Genomic DNA, 20632 nt, shown 5'->3' on the forward strand with positions numbered 1-20632 from the left:
CCTTTATATTCTATGTTTTGGTTTATTTTTCTGTGTTTTAAGGTGGTGTTTTTTACTGTATTTTGTAGCAATATAAATGTGACAATAAATAAAGTCAAAATAAATGAGTTCCACAGGCTGACAATCCCCTAAGGAGTGGCACAGTAGCTCAGTGATCAGAACTGCACTTGGGTGAGATTCTGTGTGAAGTTTGCATATGGTGTGTTTGGGTCTCCTCCAAGTGTTCCAGTTTCCATCCACAGTCCGAAGATGTGCAGGTTGGGTGGATTGGTCATGCTAAATATCCCCATAGTGTCAAGGGATGGTCACGCCACATGGGTTAACCACGGTAATGTGGGTTATGGGGGTAGGGTGGGGTGCTGGATCTGGCTGGGATGCTCTTCAGAGTGTTGGTACAGACTCAATGTCCTTTTTCCCATGTGGGTATTCTAAATTCCAAAAGAAACTCACCATCGTAAGTGGAAGACCTGATTCTAGGCTCGTCCACAAGGGGAAAGTCCTCACCACATAGACGCATTCAACGCACTAATGAAGTATTCCCCTTTATCAACAAACCCTTGCAATGAAAACAACAAGTGCTTTTGCCACACTTTGAAGTCACGTTCTCTATTCACCCACATAAGTCTACAAGATATCTGACCAGAAGTGAGACATGCAGCCCATCAAGTCTGTTCTGCCATTCTATGAAATAATCAGAGCATTGGGAAACAATCAAAAAGTAATCGTGAGATTACAGACCAACATGTTCCAGTAAAAGCGAAGGGTTGGATACACAGGTGCAGAGAACCCAGATGTCAAGAGATGTATTGGATTGGATTAGAGAGAAAGGAATCTTATGTTAGATACCAAAGGCTCAAAATAGGCCCTTGAGAAGTACAGAAAGTGTAAGTTGTTGCTTAAAACAGAGGAATCAGGGGAGTGAAGAGGCTATTGCAAAAGCATTCATGGGTATCATAAGGAAGGGTGAGAGATGGTGCAGGGGAGATTCATCATGATGTTGTCTGGGCTGGAGTGTTTCAACTGTGAAGAGAGACAAGATAGGCTGAGGTTATTTCCCAGAGAAAGAAAATTGAGGTGGTGGATGTGATTGAAATGCACATAGACAGGACAAATGCTTCATCTTAGTCGGGAGGTCAATCACCAGGGAGCACAGCTTTAAAATAAGGAACAATAGGTTTGGAAGGAATTTGAAGAAAATGTTTTTCACCCGATAGGTAGTAGGTATTTATAAATTCATTGCTGAAAGAATAGAAGAGTCAAAAACTATGAACACATTTACAAATTATTTAGATGAACACTTGAAATGCCACAGCATACAAGACTGTAGGCCAAGCACTCGAAAATGGGATTAGAATAGATGCATTAAAAAAAATCTGGAGAAACTCGGCAGGTCCAGGAGCATCCGTGAAAAGAAAACAGAATTAATGTTTCATTAACAGTTAATCTACCTGAAGAAGCGTCACTAGATATGAAACATTAACTCTGTTTTCTCTATTCTAATCCCATTTTTGACTTGGCCTATAGTCTTATATGCTATGACTCTACCATTGTTTCAGCAATGAATTACAGGTACCTACTATCATAGGGTGAAAAACATTTTCCTCAAATTCCATTTAAACCTCTGGCTCCTTATTTTTGTTTATTTCAGATCTCCAACATCCATTGTACTTTGTTTATTTTAGAAGAGATACGAGTGATGCAGACACATTAGGCCAAACAGCTTCTGTCCCTGCAGTTTGACGCTTTCTCTCTAACTCCCTTACTTCCTGAATATCAACAGGAAGTTAATATTGAGGCCAATGTGTCAGTCACTTGTCCCCGCAATGTGTCAGTCACTTGTCCCCGCAATGTGTGCAATGTAGGAATGCCATCCTCTGCGCTTTAAACAATGCGTGAGCCCCTTACCTCCACACTGTAATTCTTATCCTCCCCTTTGTACTTTTCCACCTTCCCACCACATTTAGTGGGGTGGGTTTTATGACTAGACCATAAATATTCAGCTAACAAAGTGTGGAGCTGGATGAACACAGCAGGCCAAGTAGCATCTTAGGAGCACAAAAGCTGACGTTTTGGGTCTAGACCCTTCATCAGAGAGGGGCATGGGGAGAGGGTTCTGGAATAAATAGGGAGAGAGGGGGAGGCGGACTGAAGATGGAGAGAAGATAGGTGGAGAGGTAGGGAGGGGATAGGTCAGTCCAGGGAGGATGGACATGTCAAGGGGGCGGGATGAGGTTGGTAGGTGGGAAATGGAGGTGTGGCTTGAGGTGGGAAGAGGGGATAGGTGAGAGGAAGAACAGGTTAGGGAGGCGGGGATGAGATGGGCTGGTTTTGGGATGCAGTGGGAGGAGGGGAGATTTTGAAGCTGGTGAAATCCACATTGATACTATTGGTCTGCAGGGTTCCCAAGCAGAATATGAGTTGCTGTTCCTGCAACCTATGAGTGGCATTATTATGGCACTGCAGGAGGCCCAGGATGGACATGTCGTCTAAGGAATGGGAGGGGGAGTTAAAATGGTTCCCAACTGGGCGGTGCAGTTGTTTATTGCGAACCAAGCGTGGGTGTTCTGCAAAGCGGTCCCCAAGCCTCTGCTTGGTTTCCCCAATGTAGAGGTAGCCACACCGGGTACAGCGGATGCAATATACCACATTGGCGGATGTGCAGGTGAACATCTGTTTGATGTGGAAAGTCATCTTGGGGCCTGGGATGGGGGTGAGGGAGGAGGTGTGGGGGCAAGTGTAGCATTTCCTGCGGTTGCAGGGGAAAATGCCAGGTGGAGGTGGTTGAGAACGCCCTCGACTGTGTCACCCGCATTTCCCGCAACTCATCCCTCACATCCCTCCTTTGCAATAACCGGCCAAAGAGAATCCCCCTAGTCCTCACATACCACCCCACCAACCTCCGGGTACAATGCATCATCCTCCGACACTTCCGCCATCTACAATCCGATCCCACTACAAAAGACATTTTTCCACTCCCACCCTTGTCTGCCTTCTGGAGAGACCACTCTCTGTGCGACTCCCTTGTCCGCTCCACACACCCCTCCAACCCCACCACACACGGCACTTTCCCCTGCAACCGCAGGAAGTGTTACACTTGCCCCCACATCTCCTCCCTCACCCCCATCCCAGGCCCCAAGATGACTTTCCATATTAAGCAGATGTTCACCTGCACATCTGCCAATGTGGTATACTGCATCCACTGTACCCATTGTGGCTTCCTCTACATTGGGGAAACCAAGCGGAGGTTTGGGGACCGCTTTGCAGAACACCTACGCTCGGTTCGCAATAAACAACTGCACCTCCCAGTTACAAACCATTGTAACTCCCTCTCCCATTCTATAGACGACATGTCCATCCTGGGCCTCCTGCAGTGCCATAATGATGCCACCCGAAGTTTGCAGGAACAGCAACTCATATTCCGCTTGGGAACCCTGCAGACCAATAGTATCAATGTGGATTTCACCAGCTTCAAAATCTCCCCTCCTCCCACTGCATCTCAAAACCAGCTCGTCCCCGCCTCCCTAACCTGTTCTTCCTCTCACCTGTCCCCTCCTCCCACCTCAAGCCGCACCTCCATTTTCTACCTACTAACCTCATCCCTCCCCCTTGACCTGTCTGTCCTCCACAGACTGACCTATCCCCTCCCAACCTCCCCACCCATACTCTCCTCTCCACCTATCTTCTCCTCTATCCATCTACGGTCCGCCTCCCCCTCTCTCCCTATTTATTTCAGAATCCTCTCCCCATCCCCCTTTTCTGATGAAGGGTCAAGGCTCAAAACGTCAGCTTTTGTGCTTCTAAGATGCTGCTTGGCCTGCTGTGTCCCTTCTGTTCTTATCCTGTTCATAAGTGGGAACTGATTCTCCATACCCACACTGTCCAGACAACTCATCATTTTGAAAACTTGTATCAGATTTCCTCTTTGCCTTCTCGTGTCTGTGAAAACAGTCCCAATTTCTCTAAACTTTCCTCATAACTTAAATGTCTCATCCCTGAAATCTCTCTGTATTCTCTCCAATGCACTTATATCCTTTCCACAGTACGGTGCCCAGAACTGTCCACAGTACTCTATCTAAGGTTAGCTCTGTCTTATTTAAGGTAATAATAACCACAATGCACTTGTATTTTATACCTTTAGTTATGAAGATTAGAAAATTTTATGCTTTAATAACAGCTTTCTTCACCTGTCCTGCCACCTTTAATGACTTATGTACATATACACCCCTGACTCACTACTTCTGCAAACCCTGCAGTGAATTTTATTTTTTGCAGTCTCATTTTTCCATTTTTTTTGTATTTAAGAGCGTCACCCCAGACTTCTCCATAATTGAACTGTATCTGCCAAATTCTTGTCCACTCCACCAAATTGTCAAGGTCCTTTTGAAGTTGTATGTTGTGTTCTTCACCGTTTCTCAATTCTGCCAAGCTTTGCATCATCTGAAAACTTCAAAATTATTTTCTGTACAGGTATATCAGGAAACATCATGGAGATCTCTACTATAAACCTTCTTCTAGACAAAAAATGCCATTAACCATTACTCAGGCAGCGAGTTTTGAGAAGATTTGTAGCTCAGGTTGAGTTTCTGGATGTGAGTTTGCTCGCTGAGCTGGAAGGTTAGTTTTCAGACGTTTTGTCACCATTCTAGGAAGCTTCATCGGAGGCTCACTGATGATGTTACCTAGAATGGTGATGAACTGTCTGAAAACTAACCTTCCAGCTCAGCGAGCAAACTCACATCCATTACTCAGACAATTTAATATCCACATCGTTACTGTACCTTTGATTTCATAACTGATGACATTCCCCACAAGTGTATTGACTTTTGAAAGTCCATGTACACAACATCAACAGCTTTCCCCTAATAAATCCTTTCCTTTATCCCTTCAAAAATCTCCAAAGGGTTAGCAAGATGTGATTTTCTCTTAGCAAATCCATGCTGTTCCTTCTAAATTAATCCACATTTTTCCATGGGAATATAAATTCTATCTGAAGAATCATTTCTCCAAGTTTCTCCATCACCACAGTTACTGACCAGTCTATAATTGTCACCATAAAATTACAATCATTTTTTGAGAAGGATGGAATATTTGCAATTTTTCAATCATCTGGCGTAACTGTCAAATCCAGAGACACTGAAAGATAATCACCAGTGCCTCTGTAATTTTCACCCTCAGTGCCTTCAACATCCTTGGATGCATCAATCTACTCTAAGTAGCAATAGCTCATCCAATACTTCTCGTAACTGAGTTTCTTCCTTTGTCAGCATGTCCAGGGCAGCATAGACCTCATAGATAAAGACGTGCAAATTGTTTATTTAACACCTCAGCTATGCCCCTCACCTCTAAGTATAAATCTTCTAATTGGTGCCGAAGCAGCCCTAGGTGTCCTTTTACTAACCTTTTAGTGTTACTATGTTTACAGAGAACATTTGGGATTTCCTTTAATGTTTGCTGCCAGACCTTTTTTCATAATCCTTATCTTCTTGTATTTGCTTTTCCACTTCCCTCTGAAACTCCCGTATTAGTTTGGCTCTCAATTGTATTTACTACCCGAAACCTATCATAATCACAATTTTTCGTCTTTAATTTAATTTCTATCTCTTTTCTCATTCAAGGAGCTCTGGATTTGTTTCTCCTGCCTTTTCCTTTTTAAGGAATATACCTTGACTGGAATTAAACCATCTCTTTTTTACAGGAGAATAATGAGACTCCAGCTACCCTTATGTAGTTATTAATTTGTGAACATTAAATATTGGCAAGTTCCTAACTTTGTCTTTTAGCATATTTTTCTTTATGGAAAGCCTTTTATTAGCTGCTTACAATCATTGAACGACAACTTGATGGGCTGTTTCTGGGTGTATCAATTACATCATAATGTTCCTTGAACATTGTAAGGATGTGCTATATACAGTTGATTTCTTCTAATAAAATGGGGTAATATCCACTCTGCCTGAAGTTTTGGTGTGTATGCTTGAGCCCTGTGATCTCTTTCATGAATGATTGAATATCTGTTCATAGCTTCACAATCTGAGGCTTCAAAAATGGCAGTCACTTCACTGTCTGTGGAAAAACTTGAAGTTTCTCTTGTATTCTTTTCTGATTGAACTACAATAAGTTGCTAATCTTTTAAGTGTTTTATGGGTGTAGGCAAAATTTCCAAATTGCTGTATGCAGTCCAACATCCCCGATCTCTTAGTCCTTAAAGCGTACTTGTGGTGGATGCTCAGCATCAAGGGAAACTGCAAACTTGGCATGTGCCACCCATCAAAAACCCAGTCGTGGAAGCCCAACTGTGCTACTATTAATGCCCTATCGCAACCAGATGAGTCTTAGGCAGAAGGTTTCAGCAGACCTCGTGAGGTTTTTCAGTACGTTCCAGTCAGAGAATGAACAATTAACTGCAGAAAACGTTTTGTAAGAATCGGAGTAACTTCACACTTAGAAAAGAAACTCATGAAAAGGGAACAGAAATCTTTGCAGCAGACTGCAATAGAGAAGAAAGCCTTTGTCAATAACAGAGAACATGTAAATGAATGGTGATCTTTTGAAGAAATAAATGGAAAGAAAGTGCAGCTGTTAAGCCCTCAGCATCTTAATAGTCTAAATATTCAGCTGAGATTAACTCTAGTAGGTGGGTGATACATTCTGAATGTCCTACTGGCCTCCGATCTTGTATGAAACATGAAGACCTCAGTGCTACTCAGGAACCTCATGGATCTCGTTTCAGAGATTTATTTCCATTCTTCAGGAATGTTCTCACTTATAGAGTTGCAGCCTGATGCTGAAGCAAGAGTTCACCTGATACCAGTGCCAACAGAAAGTGAAATTGCTATCCTTGGAGAAACAGGAAAGTTCCCTTATCTTCACAATTTTATTTTCAGATTGCTCTTAGTTCTTCCTTTCATTCACCAGATTTATTCCTGGCTTGAAGTGTGACATGCACAGACAGGAGAGGGAGATTTTCAATTTTTTTTTCCTTTGTGGAGTTAGGATAATTTGACTACTATATCACACTTGAAGATCATTTGATTTGTTTTAACACTCTTGATAACTTAGTGTGTGAAGACAGCACTTCGTGTAGCTGTAAGTGTGCTCATTAGCTCTCATAGTTGGGTGCTTATCCACTCTGTTTCAGGAAGAGGCAACATTAGCTTAGACTCTCATACCTCATCAAGATCCAGTGACCTGTGTATAAACATTGGGAGAGGGCAGGACTGGGAAATATTGTCTTTGTTGTTGATCACGTGACTGACTACTGCCTAACCTCACACATGAAAAAAACTTGAAGAAGGAGGCTCTGATGTCCTATTGTAGCATTTAATGCCTTCAGGACAGAAAAGGCCGAGTCAGGAAGAGAAATGAATTTTCCACAATTCCAATTTGTTGCACTGGTGATGACAATGACAAACTTCCCACAATTTCAGTACTCAAATTTCCGAAATGACTCTCTCAATTATTCAGTAACGCATAAAGTGATTGTTTTCGATGTTGTCAAAGGCAGATGCCTTGTACTGGTCCTTGCTATGTTGCATTTATATTAGTGATTTCAAAGGTGAAAATTGTTGTTGTACCAGTCCTTTTTTCAAAGATCAATTCCAAGAGCATTTGTTGCACCACCCACAGAATTTTGTGCAAACCACAGCTTAGATTTGGCAAAAATTAAATGAGATCAACCTTTAAAATACTCTCCAAAGGAAGAAGACTCAAAGTTAATTTTCGGTCTTTTTTAACGAGTTATGTCCAGATTATAAACAAAAGGAAAAGGGCACTTTTTGCGTGGTTTTGGATGATAAGTGGGTGTTGCTTAACTGATTCACAAACGACAAACCTGACGCTGAGGACCTGCCGGCTTGCTCAACATCACTGGACTGCGCCTGGTGGTCACATGTTGAGTTGACAGGAAGGAAATCATATGATCAACATGGAAGAACTGGGCTGAACAGCGTCTGTGGGAACCCTGGTAAAAGCGGTGTGGAAGCATTCCTCCCCTGTATTGTACCAGTGCGAAAGATGCGGCGGGTCAGCAGCGCAGACTGAGTGACTCCGTCCCTGGGTTTATATCGTCCCTTTCTGCTCGCTGCCGCTGGGAAAGGCTGCAGACAGAAGGGGAAGCATGATAACAGAGTTGGTGCAATAAATCTAGAGGTATCCGGCTCTTCTGCCTCAGTTGCTGCTGCCGACCCCCCCGCAGGGCTGTGGGAGATTTTCCCCCTTCCACCATGGTAGACTTCTTGGCAGAGAACAATCTCTGTGGGCAGGCAATTCTCAGGATCGTGTCCCGCGGTAATGCCATCATAGCAGAACTTTTGAGACTGTCCGAGTTTATCCCGACCGTTTACAGACTCCGAGACAAGGCCGAACAGCAGAAGTATGGAGACATCATCTGCGACTTCAGTTACTTCAAGGTGAGAATTGTTGAGTCTTCAGTATCCTCGGATATGCTGTTGGTATCTGCTGGAAAACGATCAGATTAGAGGTTCATTACAAAGCTTATGTTTGCCCACTGATATTAACGTGACGGATTTAATGTTTTACACAGTTGCCACCCATCAGGCTTTTTAAGATTCACCAAATCTTCATTGACTCCCAAACCTGGAAGCAGTAATCTTTATAACTAGAGTACAGCAATGACAGAGATCACAGGCAGGCATTAAAATGGAAGAAAAATACAGGGAGCAAAATTTAACGTTGAATTGTCATCATTGAAAATCATGTGGGTGAAATATTAATCACATTTGACTCCCTGTGTATAAAAAATCTCGTGCACTTCCTGCCCAAAAACTGTACTTCCTGTTGTCACTATGTTTAGTTTTATTTTTCAATGACAGTGTATGTTACTACATCACCATTTCCCTCTCTCCCCCCCCCCCCCCCCCCCAATTCAGTTTTAAAGCTTTAATTGGTGTATTGTAAGGTCCAGCAATTATGAGATCATTGGTCGATAGGTATTGGCTACATCACTGAGAACTCTGCATGATTTTGAAGGAAAGGAGGAATGAAATATTTTCGTGTGCAAAATTTGGGGCATTTTATCTGAAAAGTACTCAGTAAAAACAGACTCAACTAGTTGTTACAAGATAATAAAATGTGAGGCTGGATGAACACAGCAGGCCAAGCAGCATCTCAGGAGCACTAAAGCTGACGTTTCGGGCCTAGACCCTTCATCAGGCCCGAAACGTCAGCTTTTGTGCTCCTGAGATGCTGCTTGGCCTGCTGTGTTCATCCAGCCTCACATTTTATTATCTTGGAATTCTCCAGCATCTGCAGTTCCCATTATCTCTCTCAACTAGTTGTTGTCTTGTGTATCAAAACAGAGTGTTTGCTCCTGATGCAGTAGTTGGGGTACTGCCATTAAAATGGCCACTGATCCTGTCCATATATGAGCATTTGCACTCAGACATCAAGCCATTAGTGACATATGCCTGCGATGTGAAGGCTGTCTAGCTGTTGGTGCACTTTCAAAAAGTGATGCATTTTAAAAGAGTGCAAATTGCATTTGCTGTATCTTTGAAACCATTATCTCTGAAAAGAATATGGACCTTTTAAAGTCAATGATATGCTGTAAAGTGCAGATTGATTTCTGCACAAATAAAAAGAAATGTCTTCTGCCAAAAATTAAACAAAAGTGCTGATGTTGGGTATTTATTTTTGTAATCAACTTCTCAGATCATATTGCAACACACTTCCAGAGCAAGTGGGATTTGAACCTGGATCTACCAGGCTTTTGGACTATAAACTCAATAGTGGGCTGTGGGGTTCAGGGGTTCAGTTGCATGGAAAATTATGGAAAACATTAAGTGTGGAGGGATCCTCAGCAGAAGTTAAGAAAGCTTCCAGAACAAGTAATAGAACAGAGTATGGAAAGGGATAATGGGAACTGCAGATGCTGGAGAATTCCAAGATAATAAAATGTGAGGCTGGATGAACACAGCAGGCCAAGCAGCATCTCGGGAGCACAAAAGCTGACGTTTCGGGCCTAGACCCTTCATCAGAGAGGGGGATGGGGAGAGGGAACTGGAATAAATAGGGAGAGGGGGGAGGCGGACTGAAGATGGAGAGTAAAGAAGATAGGTGGAGAGAGTATAGGTAGGGAGGAGATAGGTAAGTCCAGGGAAGACGGCAGGTCAAGGAGGTGGGATGAGGTTAGTAGGTGGATGGCAGCCTAATGGTATCAATGTGGACTTCACCAGTTTCAAGATGTCCCCTTCCCCAACTGCATCCCTAAACCAGCCCAGTTCGTCCCCTCCCCCCACTGCACCACACAACCAGCCCAGCTCTCCCCCCCCCCCCCCCCCGCCCCCCCGACCCCCCGACCCACTGCATCCCAAAACCAGTCCAACCTGTCTCTGCCTCCCTAACCAGTTCTTCCTCTCACCCACCCCAAGCCGCACCCCCATCCACCTACTAACCTCATCCCACCTCCTTGACCTGTCCGTGTTCCCTGGACTGACCTATCCCCTCCCTACCTCCCCACCTATACTCTCTCCGCCTATCTTCTTTACTCTCCATCTTCAGTCTGCCTCCCCCTCTCTCCCTATTTATTCCAGTTCCCTCTCCCCATCCCCATCTCTGATGAAGGGCCTAGGCCCGAAACGTCAGCTTTTGTGCTCCTGAGATGCTGCTTGGCCTGCTGTGTTCATCCAGCCTCACAGTTTATTATCTCAGTGTATGGAAAGGGTCAGGCAACTAATTTCAGGTACAGCGGATAAGGGTGGTTAATGCAGGACTGAGGGTGTTGTATTTAAGTGCATGAGGTATAAGAAGTTAGCTAAATGAACTTGTAACGCAGATTGAAATTGGCATGTGCGATGCTGTGGGTATCACAGATGTGGTTGCAAGGGATCAGAACTGGAACTAAATATCCAAGGATATGAGTCCTCTCGAAAGGACACCCACATGGGCAGATAGGACAGCATTGCCTTATTAGTGAGAAATCAAATTAAATCAATAGCAAGAAGCAATATAGGCTCAAAATGTGTAAAATCTATGTGGGTGGAGTTGAGGAACTGCAAAGGAAAAAAACCCTGATGGGAGTTATTCACAGGCCTCATAGCAGTGGTCAGGATGTGGGGCAGAAAATTACTGGGGAGTTAGAAAAGGCATGTAAGAAAGGCACCATTACAATAATCGTGGGGTGCTTCAAAGTACTGGGAAAATGTCTGGAGCAACTTCTGGCACAGCTCACTCAGCAGCAGACATTTCTGGATTTGGTGAGGAGTAATGAGGCATACTTGATTAGGGAGCTTAAAGTGAAGGAACCCGGTAAGGGGCAGTGACCATAATATGACAGAATTCACCCTGCTGTTTGAGAGGGAGAACCTGGAATCAGCTGTATAATGGTGTTACAGTTGAGTAAAGATGACTATAAAGAAATGAGGGAGCAGCTGGCCAGAGTTGATTGGAGGGGGAAATGGTGGAGCTGCTATGGCAGGAGTTTCTGGGGATAATTTGGGAGGCACTGCAGAAATCCTTCCAAAGGAAGAAGAAACAGACTAAGGGGAGAACAAGGTAACCATGGCTTACAAGGAAGTCAGGGACAATATAAAAGCAAAAGAAAAACATGTAATGTGATGAAGGTGATTGGGAATCCTTAAAAACCAGCAGAGAGTAACTTGCTTCTTAAAAAAGATGAGAAGATGAAATGTGAGTAAGCTAGATAGTAATAAAGAACATCCCAAAAGTTTTTAGATGTATAAAAGGTGAGAGAGAGAGAGAGACGGGTAGACATTGGACGGCTGGAAATGTGACTGGAAAAGTAGTAATGGGGAATAAACAAATGGCAGAGGAACTGAATAGGTACTTTGCATCAGTCTTCATGGTGAGGACACCAGCAACATAGCAAAAACTTAGATGGAGTGGCGAGTGTAGTGGACATCACTGAGGAGAAGATGTTGGGAAGCTGACAGGTCTAAAGGTGGATAAATCACCCAGATCAGATGGACTACATCCCAGAGTTCTGAACGAGATAGCCGAGGAGACTGTAGAGGCATTGGTGGTGATCTTTCAGGAATTGCTGGATTCAGATAGGGTCCTGAGAGGACTGGAAAATCGCTAATGTTACACCTCTGATTTAAGAAGGAGGGGAAGCAGCAGACAGGAGACTATAGTTAGCCTAACCTCAGTTGTTGACAAAATTTTAGAGTCCATTATCAAGGATGAGACTGCAGAATACTTGAAAGTGTTGGTAAAATAGCGTGGAGTCAGCACAGCTTTGTCAAGGGGAGGTCATGCCTGACGTTCTGTTAGAATTCGTTGAGGAGGCGATGACCAAGTTAAACAAAGAAAAGACAGCGGGCATGACCTAGTTGGATTTCCAGAAGTCCTTTGACAAGGTGCTGTGCAGAAAAATACTAAATAAGAAAACATCTCATGGTGTTCAGGACAAGGTACTGGCATGGATAGAAGATTGGCTGACTGGCAGAAGGTAGTCAGTGGGGACGAAAGGGTCTTGCTCAGGATGGCAGTTGGTGACTGGTGAGTGGACCCCAAAGTTGCTATTAGTATTTTTAATGGATATTGGTAACAAATACTGGCAGTTTTGTCATTGTTATCCGGTCAAAATTTGTGGTCATGGATGAACTGCAGCTCGATTTATTTATTTTGCCAATAAGTAGTGAGATGCCTATTCTTTACCTGGGGAAACGTGATTTACATTGGAATAAAAGAAAAATCAGGGCAATGTCATCCTGGGCTGCTAACGTGCTCTGGTAGCTGATTTAAATAATTTAATCACGTTTAGTTTCTTCTCAATGAGTAATAAGAATACATGATTTTTGCAGAAAGCTTCTACCATCGTAACAAAATTGATCTCCTTTCAGGGTCCTGAGTACTATGAAGGCAAGTTGGAAGCTAAGCCAGAACTTCAGGATTTGGATGAAGAATTTCGTGAAAATCACATCGAAATATTGACGAGATTTTACCTTGCCTTTGAAAGCGTTCACAAGTACATAGTTGATCTGAACAGGTAATTTTTTTGTACACGTCTGGTGTTAATAATTACACTTTAGAGTTGAATTCCATGTTAATTCTTCATGAATTAGTGAATCAGATTTGGATGCCAGGATTAATTTGGAATATTAATAGATGATGAGGAATTTCCTGTTTGAGAAGTAACTGTAAGAAATTCTTTGTCATAAAAGAAAGCCTGATAGATCTGTGGCAAGTTGTGAACAAAATTTATGGTGTACAGGACAATGTACCTCCTTATTAAATCCTAATTCTATTTGTGTGATCCACCCAATGATGCCGTACAAATGTATTTCTGCTAAAATATTTAATTGAGTCTAATCCATGGAAAGCACCTTTTACTTCCGCATGTGGTTAGGTTGATTTTTCTTGTCCCATGACGTGGTTCTCAATCAGTTATGTGCGCATATGCGAGGAGAGTATGAGCTTTGTCACAGGGATCGGCAGAAAGTTCCTTTACTGGGTCAAAGATCCTGCTGATTTATATCTAAGTATGATAAGTTTGTGGTGAGATGTGAACAAAATTTATGGTGTGCGGGATAAATGTACCTCTTACTGAATCTTAATTCTGTTTGCATGATCCATCCAATGATGCTGTATAATGTACTTCTGCTAAAAGAAGTTTCCCCAATTGCAAAAATCATACAAGCATGACCAAAAAATGTCTCGTGGTACAGTGACTGCTAGCTTGAGGCACTCCTCCCAAGCCTCTAGGGATAGGCTGGAGCTCCTTGGTGTCAGAGATGGCAGCAGGAAGCCCTCCCATCAGATCAAGGCAACCTGAAGGGAAATAGCTGAGAAGGTCAGTGCCCGTAGGCCTTGGGAAAAGAACTGGGATCTGTGCTGAGAAAGGATGAATGATTTGTGCCCGAGAAGGGTAAGCGGCACTGTCTGCTCACTTCAAAGTGTAACTGAAAGTGCGGAGGGATATTACTCACAGTACGCAGCACCAGATGGAATATGTGACTGAATGTATGGCATATATGCTGTCACTATTGTACCTGTTACAGGACAATATGGTTAGTACTTACACTCACTGGGAGGGAGGAGGTGGCTTTGGCTAAAATGCTCAAGCATCGATTGGGATAATACTCTGAGCTGTTTTCTCCCATGGAAGCAATGTCAGAAAGGAGACACCGTCACAGCATTCACCTGGGCCCTCCATCAGCACACATACATTGACTTCAGCTTACAACAAAAGGGAAATCACATTTGACAAATCTACTCCAATTCGTCAAGAATGTGACTCATGGAGTTGATGAGGGGGAGCCATGGGTGTGGTTTATTTGGACTTTCAGAAGGTTTGCATGTAAAATTAAGCCACATGGAAATTGGGGATAGTGTATTGAGACAGAGAGGAAACAAAGCGTAAAAATAAACAGATCTTTTCCAAATGGCAGACTGTGACTGGTGGAGTACTGCAGGGATGAGTGCTGCGACCCCCCCCAACTATTCACAACATATGTTTTGGATGAGGGAACTCCATGTAGTGTCTCCAGATTTGCAGATGAGACACAGCTGGTTGGAAGGGTTAGCTGTGATGAGGTTGGAGTGACGCTTCAGTGTGACATGTACAGATAGAATGAATGGATATCTGCATGGCAGATGCAGGATAAGAGGTTATGCACTTTGGGAGTTAAAAACATGAAAGTGGATCGTGACCTGAGAGGGGGCAGTGTGTGCAGAGATCTGGGTGACCTCATGCACCAGTCACTGAATGTAAGCATGCAGCCGCAGCAAGCTGTCAAGAAGGCAAACTGCGTGTCAGCTTTTATAGTGAGTGGATTTGAGTACAGGAGTTTTGTTACAATAGTACCAAGCCTTGCTGAGACCACGCCTGGCATATTGTCTGCTGTTTTGGTCTCCTTCAAGAGAGGGCAGCAAAGGTTTATCAGATGGATTCCTGGGATTGCAGAATTGATGTATGAGGCAAGGTTAAAGTGGTTATGACCATATTTGCTGACATTCGGAAGAATGAGGGGGCATCTGACAGAAACCTACAAAACCTTAACAGGACGAGACAGGGTAGATTCAGGAAGAAAGTTCCTGATGACGGGAATGTCTGGACCTGGTGGTTGCTTTGGCATACTCTCCAGTTCTAGTGTATGCGGTCTCTCATTTAGCAGTAGGTAAGTAGTTAGTCGCTTCACAGGACAAACTAAAGCTTCTGCAGTATTACCTCTTGTTTGTCTGAACATGGCTGCATTGTCTCTAATATATTTGATTTCTGGCCAATACTGGCTGTTACCCAGTCCCCTAATGCCAGATTGCTGCATTTCCAGAGTTTTGACTGCTGCCCCTGTTTACGCTACTCTGGCCATTCAAGCTTCTAGCTCTGACCTTTCCCGCACCCATTCGTTCTCAGCTTGACCGTGACCTGGTTGTTTTGAGTCATTGGCGTGCAGGCCCTAGGTAGCGTGTGAACAGAATGCAGTGACCCATCTTGTCAAAACGCTTCTTGGCCATCCCTGATCCCTTAAGCCATGGCTAAGCCCTGTACATAGAATCTATCCTCTCCTGATCTCTCTCTCCCCACCTGTGTTGCTGATGGTCATCCTCAAAGCACAGATGGATCATCCTTTCTGTTAACCCTCTCCTGTCACCCACCATCAGCCATATATCACTGCCACTGTCTTTATTATCCCTCTACTGCTGTAACACTGTTATTGTATATGTTAATTCTTGCACTTAGTCCAGGGACCATGTCAGTGCCACTCCCAATTCATCCCATTCTTCGCCTGTGTCCTGATGTTTCACAACCATGAGACCTCCACACCGTGAGACCATCTGATAAGCACCTCCGATGCTAGAATTACTACTTATCCAAATTTAATTGTCCCTTCTGACTGTCACAGTACCTTCTCCCTCCCAGCGTGCTACTTTGAACCAACAGGAGCTAGGTGTCCATATCATCGACTTCACCTTTATAGATCCATGTGCCTACAATGCTCCCTGCCCAGAAAGCCCATACGCTGCCTACAACACACATCTGATGTTTCACATTTCTACTCTGCCCAAGACAGTCAGGGTTGTTTTCTTTTCTGGATAGCCTTGCACACTTCCCCACTGACCTGGCTTTGTGCAACCTCCTCGCAGCTTGGACCTCTGGCATCTGATCTCAATCAGTGTTACAACATGTAATAATGATTTCCAAGAAGGACAAAGTAGCCACTACTCGCTCTGAAGACAAGGATGCAGTCTACCTCACAAGGGGACCATTTCCTGTCAGCACATATGTGTTTTGCTTATTTGCAGAGAACTTAATTGGGAAGTGCAACTTAATTCTGAAGACCTGGCCTTTAATGAGCATGCATGACTTGCAATGTGTGCTGAAAAGCTTCCTGATGCTTATTGTCAGGTAGCTTGACCAGCCTTTAAAGCTCCTGGAACATAATAGCAAAAGCTCTTGCTTCAGGATTCTGAACTTCAGCCTTCCACCCAATTATATTCCCCTGCCTGCCTTTCTGCCTGCAGTGGGACCAGTGCAAGATTATGTCCAGTGTGTGGACCATACTGCAGAACAAACCAAGTTATGCATCTGTAAATTCCAAATGTAGGAAATAATTTCATGCAATGGTGTCTTGGCTTTCATTGAGTTAAGTTTGTAAATCATATTGAATTCTACTTTTCCATTGGATTGTTGCAGATTTCTTGACGATCTAAATGAAGGCGTATACATTCAACAAACCCTTGAAACAGTACTTTTAAATGAAGATGGAAAACAACTACTTGTAAGTTAGTGTAATATCTGTAAAACCATGAGTATTGTCTTCAAATTTATATTGGGAGAAGAACCACAAAGCTGGGTGAGACACACTGTCTTGCAGAAATTTACCACATGAAAGATGCCATAAAAAATCAAATTGTTGTGCATTCTCTGTTTCTTAACTACCAGTCCAATTTTTCCAATAATGCGGTCAGCTTTCTTACCATCCTAGCCCAGTTGAACGACACAGTGTTGGTTAAAAGGAAACATTTCACTGAAGCTTTTTGACTTGTAGTCATCACACATAAGTAACAATGCCAAATTTTATTCACGTGTGGCATTCTTGTGTCTGCCCTGATGAGCAATAATTTACCTCAGTAATGTGCCTGTCATTTTAACAGTAGTCAAGGTATCAACATGGCAATCCCCCACCCCGTTTGCATCGTAACCTAAAGTCAACACTGGCATCATTGCCATACTGAAAGAAGCTCTGCTGCAAGAGGCTGAAAGAAAATGGCCACTATTCCCAGTCACAATGGTAGCATTGGCTTCTGTTTTGAGTTGTTTCTTTTACAGCCATAGCAACTTTATAGATAAAGTAAATTCAGGGGAAATTGATTAAATTAGTTGGAAGCCTGTGCATCCTTGTTGCTGGTGCTGTGAGGCAGCAATGCTAACCACTGAGCCACCGTGCTGCCACTGCACCACAAGACACTTTTAGATTTTTTTAATGGGCTATGATTTTGCAAATTTTGAAATGACCTTTCAAGCTATTCTTAAGAGTGCAAACCTAATTAAAAGGTTTATGAGCAAGGTGAGCACTTAACAACAGGTGCAATCATAGTGGTTCGTATTTGAGCTAGAATTGTCTTAGTTGAATCAAATTTGAGGCATGACAGTTTGTTAATAGTACAAGACTCTTTAGCATGCAGCAAATGTATTGTCAACTATGGAATGGTTGATATTTAAGATCAAACAGTAGGGGATTATCTCATCCCATAAGACATTCAACTCACCAAAAGGAACACTTCCACAAAATGGATGTGCAGTTTGATTATATTTTCCTTTAACTCAGAATTGTTCCTCATTCATTTACCATGGTAAATAAACATATCGTTAGCAGAACAAGAAAGAGCAAAGTGATGAAGGTTAAAGGACGTGATGGAGTTTTCTCCTGATGTCACTGTTTGTTTTTGCCTTTATCCAGTCTTCAGCTTAGCAGTTCATGCCATTTCCTTCCTTTTCTTTCACTAAATTGTATTTGTCCGAAGTAAATAGCCCATGTTGCACTGGAATAACAACAAAATGGTTTCACTATAATCAAGTAATGGCTTCCTTCTTAGTAAGAACTCTTATGTAATTTGCAAGTTGCTTGGAGCTTTCAAGATTAAAGACCTTTACTATTTCATTTCTTTTCCTTTTATTCCTTGGCATTCTGTCCAGAAGGGGTAAAATGCTGGGGAATTGTGTGAATCCACTTGTAGACCTAGGTTGGGGAGCCCAAAACTAGAGGGCATAGGTTTAAGGTGAGAGGGAGCAATTTTTAAAAAGGCCCTGAGGGGTAACTTTTTCACACAGAGGGTCGTGCTTGTATGGATTGAACTGCCAGAGTAAGCAGTGGAGGATAGTCCAATTACAACATCTAAAAAGCATTTGGAGGGGTGTATGAACAGAAAGGGTTTAGAGGGATATGGGCCAAATGCTGGCAAATGGGATTAGGTCAGATTAAGATGTCTGGTTGGTGTGGTCAAGTCGGACTGTAGCGTCTATTTCAGTGCTGTGTGACTATGCTTCTGTTTCATGTTAATGGGCATCTTTTCTCCAATTCTGTTTGTTCTTATTACCAAATGGTGGCCCTAAGGTTCTTGGCTGAAAGCTCAGTAAAATGTCCTTCCTGGTTTTCTTATGCCCCAAGTAAACTTGTAACAATGATCATGTGCTGCTGTTTGATCTTTTTCATCCCCCTCCTTGTCAAAAACGTATTTTCCTCTTTTTGTCATTATTCAGTGTGAAGCCTTGTACTTGTACGGAGTAATGCTGCTGGTTATTGACCTCAAGATTGAAGGAGAGGTGAGAGAAAGGATGCTGGTTTCCTACTACAGATACAGGTACTTTATACCCAAATGAAAGCAGGATAAATGGGATCCAGTCATTTCAAGCTTTTTTATGCATGCAATATAATTCATTGATGTAATGTGTCTGAATGAAGGCAATAGACTTGAATCCAGATGACATTGCAAGCCTGGAGAAATGGATTATCATCCAAATTCTAAGATGTTTTATTGTCTTAACACATTTCCAAATGCTACATTTTATGTCACTCCTATTTTAGAGCAACACTTTAAAAACCAATGACCTTTTATTTTGCCTTTTACTTTCCACACTAAATGGGTGCACCAGTGCTTCCAGACTGTTGATAGTGATGTGCAACATTTGCTATTAGATTTGCAAGAGTTACAATGTGCTTGTTATTTCAGTCTGGCTAGCCAGACTGTGTTTGTGAAGTTTGATGTCTTTATTCGAGCTTTGAGGTAGTTAATATTAATCAGATTTAAAATAGCTTTTCCAACTCTTATTTCTGAGAACAATCTCTCTTCTGAACGTTGCTGGTTCTTCTGCATAGGAACATATGATTATGTCGGTTTGTTTGTTTAGAATTCTCCTTCCAGAGGAAACATTTCTTTGTAGCAACCCTGTTGAATTCTTATTATTTAAAATACAGTTAAAATATCATCTCTTAACCATCTAAACTTGCTAGGTTATGTCATGTTTATGCAATATGTCCAAATAATGTAACCATTTAAGGCTAAGTATCATCCTACCCTTTGTAAGATCTGTGTAGCCTTCCATGGATTCAGGGCACAAAATTAAATTGCCTGCTCCTGATGGGGTCAAACCAATGTTCTGTACAGCGAAGTATCACAGTTTCACTTTTACATTTCTCCTTTTTGAAAGAAGACCCACATGTCATCAGCCAATTGAATTATCTTTTGTCCCTATGCTGTAGCTCTCAGTGTTTTTAAAAATGAGACACCCAAGTAGTTTTGGCTTCAACATCTTCCAGACTCATTATTTGGAAAATATATCTGATGTTTTTTGGATGACCTTGCACTTTCCATGTTTATCTTCATCTGCTGTGGTCATTCTGACCTTTTTGTAATTTCCAGGCCCCATCTGCAAAATTTGGGATAATAAAATGTGAGGCTGGATGAACACAGCAGGCCAAGCAGCATCATTTGGTCTGCCTTCTTACTTGACATCTGCAGACGGGGATATGCATAACTTCTTCCTTCATCTAAGTCATATAACATCTGAATGTATTTTGTGTGTTAAAGTTGAGGCTCCATGACAAACCCCTGGGAAATACTGCTTTTTCATTCAGCCAGTTGGAGAATATGGTCTTTTTCTTGAGTCTACTTCCATTTCAAGGCTCAGCTTGAGAAAATTCTGCTGATCCATTTAAGGCTGTAAGAGCTTTGTATTGTTATGAATGTGGTATACTTCTATAAAATACTATAATTGGATGGTTCTAATGTAACAGGTCTGCTAATTCATTTGACTACAATTTAGTTACATTAAAACATTTTGTTGCATTGTTCTGATTGTTCATACTTGCTTGTAAATTCTACTCACTATCCTCTTTACTGTTTGGCCACATAGCACATTTTGACCACGGGTCTCCAAAAGTATTGAGCCCCATGAAGAACTGTCTACAGATTTATACTGACTCAGGATTGGGTTTGCTGGCACAGCTGTACTCTCCCTACCCATGGGTCAGAAGGTTCGACCCCATCCCACCTGTTATGAAAGTGTCGTGTAACAGATTGAATGAAATATTTCACTCTGGGTACTATTAATTTTGAAATACATTTTTAGTAATTTGTTAACTCTCATACAAGCGCCACTCCTTTTCCATCATTGTTGTGGATCTGTAGATGGTGTGACTGTGGCATGGTCCTT

At 42.5% G+C, this 20632-nt stretch overlaps 1 protein-coding gene across 1 annotated transcript in view; it reads left to right on the forward strand.

The window, feature by feature from the left end:
• The first annotated feature begins 7893 nt into the window (after positions 1-7893).
• The window catches only part of washc5 (WASH complex subunit 5), a 61272-nt gene continuing 48533 nt past the window's right edge, over positions 7894-20632 (forward strand). Inside the window, exons 1-4 of the mRNA XM_048529660.1 lie at positions 7894-8405; positions 12819-12964; positions 16613-16697; positions 18680-18780. Coding sequence (XP_048385617.1) covers positions 8220-8405; positions 12819-12964; positions 16613-16697; positions 18680-18780 — 518 coding nt within the window. The 5' untranslated portion in view covers positions 7894-8219. The remainder of the gene's footprint in view (positions 8406-12818; positions 12965-16612; positions 16698-18679; positions 18781-20632) is intronic.

The sequence above is a fragment of the Stegostoma tigrinum genome, chromosome 5 (assembly GCF_030684315.1).
Source record: "Stegostoma tigrinum isolate sSteTig4 chromosome 5, sSteTig4.hap1, whole genome shotgun sequence".
Taxonomy (NCBI): Eukaryota; Metazoa; Chordata; class Chondrichthyes; order Orectolobiformes; family Stegostomatidae; genus Stegostoma; species Stegostoma tigrinum.